The sequence below is a fragment of the Antennarius striatus genome, chromosome 16, assembly GCF_040054535.1.
Source record: "Antennarius striatus isolate MH-2024 chromosome 16, ASM4005453v1, whole genome shotgun sequence".
Classification (NCBI taxonomy): domain Eukaryota; kingdom Metazoa; phylum Chordata; class Actinopteri; order Lophiiformes; family Antennariidae; genus Antennarius; species Antennarius striatus.
In genome coordinates, this window is record NC_090791.1 from 1,307,989 (window position 1) to 1,316,622 (window position 8,634).

The 8,634-nt window shown below is 48.5% G+C and overlaps 2 protein-coding genes across 5 annotated transcripts; both read left to right on the forward strand.

The window, feature by feature from the left end:
• Positions 1 to 39: 39 nt before the first annotated feature.
• LOC137609082 (uncharacterized) lies at positions 40 to 3,746 on the forward strand. Of its 3 annotated transcripts, none has more exons than XM_068335830.1 (4): positions 40 to 341; positions 1,578 to 2,302; positions 3,267 to 3,436; positions 3,578 to 3,742. In XM_068335830.1, exons 2-4 carry the CDS (start codon positions 1,631 to 1,633, stop codon positions 3,696 to 3,698), a joined length of 963 nt encoding a protein of 320 aa, XP_068191931.1. In that variant the 5' UTR covers positions 40 to 341; positions 1,578 to 1,630; the 3' UTR covers positions 3,699 to 3,742. The 3 variants fall into 3 exon arrangements, with proteins under 3 accessions (XP_068191931.1, XP_068191933.1, XP_068191932.1); XM_068335831.1 differs by lacking the exon at positions 40 to 341 and adding an exon at positions 615 to 1,395 and having other exon boundaries at positions 3,578 to 3,743; XM_068335832.1 differs by having other exon boundaries at positions 3,267 to 3,746.
• Positions 3,747 to 3,937: 191 nt separating this feature from the next.
• Positions 3,938 to 8,603, forward strand: LOC137609081 (properdin-like). Of its 2 annotated transcripts, none has more exons than XM_068335829.1 (11): positions 3,938 to 4,137; positions 5,303 to 5,441; positions 5,554 to 5,717; positions 5,855 to 6,019; positions 6,104 to 6,313; positions 6,401 to 6,568; positions 6,652 to 6,846; positions 7,199 to 7,372; positions 7,483 to 7,683; positions 7,852 to 7,963; positions 8,098 to 8,603. In XM_068335829.1, the coding sequence occupies exons 1-11, from the start codon at positions 4,122 to 4,124 to the stop codon at positions 8,225 to 8,227; spliced, it is 1,674 nt and encodes a 557-aa protein (XP_068191930.1). In that variant the 5' UTR covers positions 3,938 to 4,121; the 3' UTR covers positions 8,228 to 8,603. The 2 variants fall into 2 exon arrangements, with proteins under 2 accessions (XP_068191930.1, XP_068191929.1); XM_068335828.1 differs by lacking the exon at positions 3,938 to 4,137 and adding an exon at positions 4,715 to 4,856.
• The last annotated feature ends 31 nt before the right edge of the window (positions 8,604 to 8,634 follow it).

Here is an 8,634-nt window from a genome sequence, read left to right on the forward strand (position 1 = left end):
GCCAGCCCAGACAAGCAGAGCGTTTCCAGAGGAAGCTCATTTGACTGATTTTAAGTGTATTGAGAACCACGGATCAATTTGAGGAAAGACATTTCAACGTTCTCCAGTATTTTGGAAATAAAAGGACGTTTGGAGATTGGCTTAAATTGGTTAGCACGCCGCTATGAAGACCAGGTTTCTTCAGAAGGGGCTGCGCCACAGGATAGGGATCCAACAGGATTTCCTGCTCATATCAAAACTTCCATCTATGAAGTCACAGGACTTACAAGAAGAAACGAAACTTGTTCAGGCGAGCAGAAGCTGGGCTGACGGTCATTAACGGGCGAAGAACTTTCCTCTCGGTGAGTCTTAACATTGTTCAAAAAAATTCCTGTTAGTTCTTTCTGTTATTGGTTGTTTGGTTTCAATTTTATGACCTGTACTTTGAAGGCATTTACAGTAGAACCTGCAGTAGAACCTAGACATATGAGTTGGATCCATAACGTGAAAAACTTTGAATTTCTTCATTTAATATAACTCAAATCATTTTAATCCGTTCAAAGCCTTGAAAATAAGTTCCAAACCACCTAAATTATGAAAATAAAAAACATCTTTTTATCAACCAATAGACATGCAGACTTTACCTGTGTATAGTTTATTGTATATAAGTTATGTAAACAATGAAAAGAATGAAAAGAAACACAAAAGTCATGAGAACACACGAGCTACTTCTTTACTCCACCAACAAGAACGAGATCTGGTCTCACTGATTTTGTATCCATCCGCCAACATGTGGTAAATAACGAGATCCGGTCTCACTGATGTTGTATCCATCCGCCAACACGTGGTAAAGAACGAGATCCGGTCTCACTGATGTTGTATCCATCCGCCAACACGCGGTAAAAAACGAGATCCGGTCTCACTGATGTCGTATCCATCCGCCAACACGTGGTAAAGAACGAGATCCGGTCTCACTGATGTTGTATCCATCCGCCAACACGCGGTAAAAAACGAGATCCGGTCTCACTGATGTCGTATCCATCCGCCAACACGCGGTAAAAAACGAGATCAGGTCTCACTGATGTTGTATCCATCCGCCAACATGTGGTGAATAACAAGATCCGGTCTCACTGATGTCGTATCCATCCACCAACACGTGGTAAAGAAGGAGATGCGGTCTCACTGATGTTGTATCCATTCGCCAACACGCGGTAAAAAACGAGATCAGGTCTCACTGATGTTGTATCCATCCGCCAACAGGTGGTAAAGAACGAGATCCGGTCTCACTGATGTTGTATCCATTCGCCAACACGCGGTAAAAAACGAGATCCGGTCTCACTGATGTCGTATCCATCCACCAACACGTGGTAAAGAAGGAGATGCGGTCTCACTGATGTCGTATCCATCCGCCAACAGGTGGGAGAGAACGAGATCCTGTCTTAGCTGATGTATCCATCCGCCAACTATTAGTAGTGTCCTGAAGTACGGCTCGTATCTCAATGTTTTACGCTAAATGAATGGCGGCGCTGAACGCAGATTGCATCACCTCCATCAGGTAACATGACTCAGCTATAATTCACCATCTGCTCTCTTTCCAGTGTGGATTGGTTTGTTTTCTGGACTCCGGTTTGAGGATCGCTACACTGTCGTCATGGCGACCGCCAACCGGCTGATAGAGCGCATTTACTCCTGCATCGAGGAGTGGAAGCTCTATGAAGAGAAGCTGAAGAAACTGGCCCAGGAAGTGGAGTCGCTCCGAAGAAAATGCAACGTTGGGGAATGTTTTGGCAGCTCCTACTCAGTGATCGGAGGCGGATGTATGGTTGGAGCCGGTTTGGCCACGTTGTTGACGGGTGGAGCAGCGGTACCATTTTTAGTGGCTTTAGGAACAGCGTGTGCAATAACAGGTAAGACGATTTCTATGTCCAGTAAAACGGTTGAATGGTGGAAGACCAGCAAAACCAGGAAAGATGCTGAGAAGCTACAGAGGACGATCCAAAACACTGAAGAAACAATCAGGACTCTGATTGGGCAGCTGGTGGAGGAGGTGGAGCTGTCCGTCTCGGGCCCTTATGAAGGGGACCGCTATCTCCTGGCCGAAATGCTGGGCTCCATCGCCAAAAGAAATGGACTCAACATATCCAGTTCTGTCATCAAAAGGAGGATGACCAACACCACAGAAATCCAACTTAAACTTTCACGCATTTTAGAAACCTTTGGAATTATTGTGACGTGGAAGGAACGTCGTATTCAGCTCACGAGACGATCCCGAAAATTCCTCGGAAGACAAATGTACAAACTTGTTCTCATGGGAGGAACTCAAGTAAGATTCTGACTTTCTGTTTATAACTGTGGATGAGATGTTTGTTGCTCTGTGAGTTTTTTTCACCAGCAGTTAGCATCATATGCAAAAAGTGCATCATAACCACGACCATCGTTCAGCCCCTCCCCTCTTTGGAGCCATCAGGAGTACAAACTGGTCACCAGACTTGGGGCTTTACTAGGCTAAAGGGATATTTTTACGTCTCGACTGGTTTTCATGATACCCCAGTTCAGGATTGGGGTAATTGTGGCTGGTTTCAGTTTTTATGGGAGTGTATCAAACTGTTGACATCAATTCCGCAGCCTACCTCAGGTTTTGCTCCACAGATACAATGCTGACAATAAAATTTGTGCTGATGCTAGCAAAGCTCATCTTAAAAGCTAAAAAATATATATTTATGGCTTGAGGATTTCTTGAGCAACAGGACTTTGAATGGACCGAAGTGGAGTTAATGAGTTTACAGTTCCTTATGAGTATGGTGAAGTCCATACGAAGGAGACGAGTGTTGGAGAGGCAGGTATAAAGCGGTTCTGATCGGAGTGTGTTGCGGTTGGTTTTGCAGTTCAATGTAGCTCACAAGAACGAGGCAAGACCACCACATTTCATCTTGTGGCTCCGGTAACATCCCTGTCAGCACAAAGTCTGGAAGCACTCAACGGAAACGTAGTTATCCGAGATGTCCATGTCCAACCAATAACTCTGTACTTGCTCTTTACAACTTGATATTATCGACACAAGTTCTGTTCTGTTGATTCCCCTGATTCGCCATCAGTCGTCATGATGCTAAATTCTGTGACTAGAATTTGAAAAATGTGATTGGCATCTCGAGACGTCAATGGCAACCCGTGAGTTAACGGCCAGCTCAGACAAACAAGGACCTTAATAGACTTCACAGATAGTCTTGCCTTTTCTTTGAGGTTGACAACATTGGAACTGAGTGGTGCTGATCTGTCTACACCATCAGGTTCTGGAGGGAGCTGACATACTGACAACTTCTCTTCCTGAGCTGTTTGCCAACTGGAAAGAATTGTTTAAGGATCGTCACGTGACGGAAGCGAGTCAATGCTTGAGAGATATGGCCAACAACATCCAACAGAGAGCCGAGAAGCTGAGGCAGCTGCTGGACGACATCAAGTATGACAGAAACACTGAGTGTCGACAGAAACGCTGACCTCAGAGGGTCACCAGATACGACTGATCACGTCTTTTCTCTTCCAACAGAAATCATATTCATGTTTTCTTGATGCTGACGTCACACTTCTGTTTCTTTGACAGGAAAGATGTGGAGAGAATACAGGAAGAAGATTCGCTCTTCAGGTTAGGGTCTAGGTTAAGATTAAGTTTAAGGTTAGGGTTAGGTTTAGGGTTCGTGTTATGGCTTATACTTTGGGAATAGGGTTGGAGTTTGGGGTTGGGGTTGGGGTTAAAATTAGGGTTAGTGTTGGGGTTAAGTGTAGTGGTGGGGGTTAAGTTTAGGGTTAGGGTTAAGTTTGGTGTTAGGGTTAAGTTCAGGGTTATGGGTTAAATTTAGTGTTAGGGTTAAGTTTAGGGTTAGGGTTAAGTTTAGGGGTGGGGGTTAAGTTTAGGGTTAGGGTTAAGTTTAGGGTTAGGGTTACGTTTAGTGTTAGGGTTAAGTTTAGTGTTGGGGTTAAGTTTAGTGTTAGGGTTAAGTTTAGTGTTAGGGTTAAGTTCAGGGTTAGGGTTAAGTTTAGGGTTAGGGTTAAGTTTAGGGTTAGGGTGATCACTGGCAGGAAGAGAGTCCGTATGAGTTCTCAGGAGTGTCGCTCAGCAGCAGTGATTCCGAGGAGACACGTGTCCAATGACAACCTGTCCAGGTAGCCTGTCGCATCACCTGTCTGTCTCTCTTTCCACCTATCTGTCTGTCTGTCTGTCTCTCCACCTATGTCTCGCTGCGCTCCGCCTCCTGCCTGCTGTCACGGTGACTCATTGAATCGGGGCTCCATTGATTATGCTTTTTTAGAGTTTTGTTGGACGCACTGAACTCCAAGTGAACCGAGTCCGTGTTGATTAAACTAACCCTAAACAGATGTTCTGAACGCGGAAACTCTTGAGTTTCTAAACTCAGACTAGTTCAACTCTGAGTTTGTTAAACTTGCTTCACCATGGAGACCATACCTGATCTCTGATCGTCTCCCTGAAGTTTCTGAGCCCATCTCAGTCCAGATGAGGCTCAGCGAGCCAATCAGAGGAGGCGTGTGTGAAGTCTGAATGGAGGAATGTGTGAGTTCATCAGACGGTCGCTGGTGGGGGCAGCTGGTTGCTTCATCTGTAAACACACACACACACACACACACACACACACACGCACAGACACTCAAACATCTTGCTGAATCCTTCATTGGGGTGTCCAGTATGTCCAAACACCATGACTGATTACAGTCAGTAGTGGGCGGGTGGGCGGGGCTCTGCTGAAGTCAAGAGGAAACAGAAAGTGAAGCTGCCTCAGTCCTGAGCAGCACGATGGCGGTTCTGGCGGCGGTGACGGTGGTTCCTGTGGCGGTGGTTCTGGTTCTGGTGGCGGTGGACCGGTCGGGTCAGTGTCAGAGTTTTTCTCCCTGCAAGTTCTGGTTCTGTCTGTTCTGTCACTTGGGCGTTTTGATTGGCTGCCTGGTTTTTAAATCTCATGTTACCAGGAAGTTTTAGAAATGTACAAAATATATACGAAAGAACCAGAATCACAACCTGATTGACTTTTTAGGACTTCCTGTTTTACTTCGGAAACTTTCTGATGTTTGTGATGAAGTCGTGTCTCATGGGTTTCCTGACGGGTCGGACGGAGAAAAAACAGACCTGAAAGTTTTTTGGAAAGTTTCCTGAAAGTTGTGCAACTTTCAACGAGAAGTAGGGATGAACTTTAGCCAGCGTCCAAACTGGAGGAGGGATTGATAACACCGTGTGTGTGTGTGTGTGTGTGTGTGTGTGTGTGTGTGTGTGTGTGTGTGTGTGTGTGTGTGTGTGTGTGTGTGTGTTTGTGTGTAGAGGGTGCCCGGTGTTTCACACACTTCAATCTGACTGGGGGTCAGTGTGAGGAAGAGCTCGGTGAGGTGGATGAAGATGACTGCTGTCTGAACCATCGCCATGGTTACATGACTACAGATGGAGAGTGTCACTACTGTGGGTTAGTATGTGCGCTCGCGCACACACACACACACACACACACACACACACACACACACACACACACACACACACACACAAACATGTAAAACAATGTGTTGGTTTGACTGCAGTCCTGCTGTGTGGTCGCCTTGGTCGCCATGGTCACCGTGTAACATCCTGTGTGGCGAAGGAGTGACGATGAGGAGCAGGAAGTGTTTCGGGAGGGACCAATCACAGTGTGACAACCATAAAGACACCCTGCAGGTGCAAGCCTGCAGCGGCGGCTGCTGCAACGGTAAACACACACGCCTACAGACACGCCCACACACACGCCTACAGACACGCCCACACACACGCCTACAGACACGCCCACACACACGCCTACAGACACGTTGGTTGGTTGATTAGCTCACATTTTTTGGGCGTGAGCAGCTCAGGGGTGGGAGGCGTGGCTGAACTGGGCACCATGCTCGGTCACATGTGGAGGAGGCGGAGTCAGGACCAGGAAGAGAGTCTGCACGAGTTCTGAGGAGTGTCGCTCAGCCTGCAGCGGTGAATCAGAGGAGACAGAGAAGTGTCCAACGACCACCTGTCCAGGTGACCTGGCTGTAGACCTGTCTGTCTGTCTCCATCTGTCTGTCTCTCTCTCCACCTGTCTCACCCTCTGTCCCTGTCTCTCAGTTCATGGCGGTTGGTCCGGCTGGTCTGATTGGTCTCAGTGTTCTGGGTCGTGTATCAACAACCATCTGGATAAACCCAGCATCCCCTCCAGAGGGCGACAGCGTCACTGCACTAGCCCCGCCCCTTCCACTGACACAGTCCCACATGGAAACGGTTGCCCTGGAAACCGCGTCCAGGTCCAGGACTGCAGTGAACTCCCCAACTGTCCAGGTAAACCCAGAATCCTCTGCAGAGGAAAAGCACCCCCGCCACGCCCGACTGACGCCTGTTGTGTGTTCTGATTGGCTGTCTCTGTAGTGGACGGCAGCTGGGGGGCGTGGTCTGATTTTAGCCCATGCTCTGTTTCCTGTGGGGAGGGGCTTCAACTGTCAAGCAGGAAATGCGACAACCCCACCCCTCAGTACGGGGGTCAGTTCTGTCCTGGATCGAGCACCCGGTCCAGGACCTGTCAGAGTCCCTGTCCCGGTAACACGACACGACCATCACCCGTTCCTCCTCAACGCAACAGTCAGACGGTAACAGGCGTCTGTCGTCATGTGTGTCTGCAGTGGACGGGGTCTGGACCGGCTGGTCCAGCTGGAGCGACTGTTCCCCCCCCTCCTGCGTGCTACAAGGCCAAACGTCAGTCAGAAGTCACCACCGCTCCTGCTCTAACCCTGCCCCTTCATCCAACCCACCTGGCATTGGTTGCCAGGGTAACGACAAGGAGGCAGAAACCTGCAACAACGTGCCCCCCTGTCCAGGTGTGCGTGTGTTTTATTTGTCAACGCCTCCCGCACCACAACGACCGGCTGTGACACACAGGTGTCACCATGGAGACAATAAAAAAACCAGGTGTCACCATAGAGACAGTGAAAACAACCAGGCGTCACCATAGAGACAGTGAAAACAACCAGGTGTCACCATAGAGACAGTGAAAACAACCAGGTGTCACCATAGAGACAGTGAAAACAACCAGGTGTCACCAGAGACAGTGAAAACAACCAGGCGTCACCATAGAGACAGTGAAAACAACCAGGTGTCACCATAGAGACAGTGAAAACAACCAGGTGTCACCATGGAGACAGTGACTGTCTTTCTGTCCTTCTCTACTAGTCGATGGGGCCTGGGGGTCTTGGTCTCCCTTCTCTTCCTGTCCTGTTACCTGTGGGATGGGGCTTCAGGTGTCCACCAGGAAGTGTGACAGCCCTGCGCCCAAATATGGTGGCAGACTATGTGTTGGAGAGGAACGTCAAACCAGAATCTGTAACACCAACATCTACTGTCCAGGTAGACACAAGACTAGCATGTTGTAAACCTGCCCACAGTAGCATTTGGTACAACTAGCGGCTAAAGCTACTCAACCACATGTAGCTGAAATCATGTGTGGTTGTGTGCAGTGGATGGGGTGTGGTCAGAGTGGTCGCCGTGGAAAGCGTGTGAACATCCGTTCCGCAAGACGACCAAGATCCGATGCACGCAGCTGGGGGGCAGTCAGGTTCGAGAGCGCATCTGCCTCCATAACGATCACAATGGAACCATCTGCGAGGGGAACACGCTATCCGAGACACGCGGGTGCTACGACGTCCACCGCTGCTACAGTAGGTGATGCTAACGCTAAGCTACAAGAAAATATAAGTGTCAGCAAGTTGTTTGCCTTGTTTGCCTCGTTTGGCCCAAGAAACAGGACCTACAACCAACAGCTTCCTCAGCTCCTAGTGTGTGTGTTTGTGTGTGTGTGTGTGTGTGTGTGTGTGTGTGTGTTACAGTAAAGGGTAACTGGGAAGGCTGGGAGCCGTGGAGTTTGTGTAATCCATCCTGCGGACAGAAATCCAGACGCTTCAGGGACAGATACTGTAAACCCGATTACAGTGACTACAGGTAAGTCCGGCAGTAAAAGCGCACCTGGACAAGTTCTCACACCTTCTACAGTCCAAACCAATCACCATCCAGCGCTGATGGGATCTGGATGATTAACATTAGGTTGTACATTAGGTCTATCGGTGTGTTTTCAGGCCTACCATTGGGCGTCAAAGCGAGAAGGCAGCGTTCTTCGGGGATCCTCAAGCTGACTGTGGTGCGCCGCCTGACGGGGGCGAGAAGTTTGAGGTTCAGCCCTGCCAGAATGCCCCCCCCTGTCCATAAACTTGCTTTTGGTCCTTCATATACAGGAATGTAGTAGTTAGACCACTGGTTCCAAACCTGGGGGGCAGGCCATCCAAAGGGTCTTCAGACGATCCAAGGAGCTGAAGGAAGTTCAGATGTACAAACGGAATTGATCAGCTGAAGCTCCTGATGCTGAGCTGGGAATGTGTTTAATGGAAAATACAACAGACAGAATCCCCTCTTCCCCCCAAGACAAGAAGACTCACCTGGAGCATACGTACCTCAGAGAACCTGGAGGAAACACCTGATAGTTGTGTCAGTGCTAGCAACGAGATGTTGACAGTTAGCAAGCAATCACCGTTGTTATAAAGGTGTTGTAACATTTTAGCTTCACTATTAAAGTTCTGTATTCTGATTGGTCTGGCTCCTTCTTGTCTGTGAGTCTG

Bases quoted from the DNA above. Each gene is read 5' to 3' on its own strand.
- LOC137609082 (XM_068335830.1), top strand. From the start codon at position 1,631: ATGGCGACCGCCAACCGGCTGATAGAGCGCATTTACTCCTGCATCGAG. The intron at 2,303-3,266 runs GTAAGATTCTGA...CTACACCATCAG, and splicing joins TTCTCATGGGAGGAACTCAA to GTTCTGGAGGGAGCTGACAT. The intron at 3,437-3,577 runs GTATGACAGAAA...TTTCTTTGACAG, and splicing joins CAGCTGCTGGACGACATCAA to GAAAGATGTGGAGAGAATAC.
- LOC137609081 (XM_068335828.1), top strand. From the start codon at position 4,784: ATGGCGGTTCTGGCGGCGGTGACGGTGGTTCCTGTGGCGGTGGTTCTG. The intron at 4,857-5,302 runs GTCAGTGTCAGA...GTTTGTGTGTAG, and splicing joins GGTGGCGGTGGACCGGTCGG to AGGGTGCCCGGTGTTTCACA. The intron at 6,847-7,198 runs GTGTGCGTGTGT...CTTCTCTACTAG, and splicing joins CAACGTGCCCCCCTGTCCAG to TCGATGGGGCCTGGGGGTCT.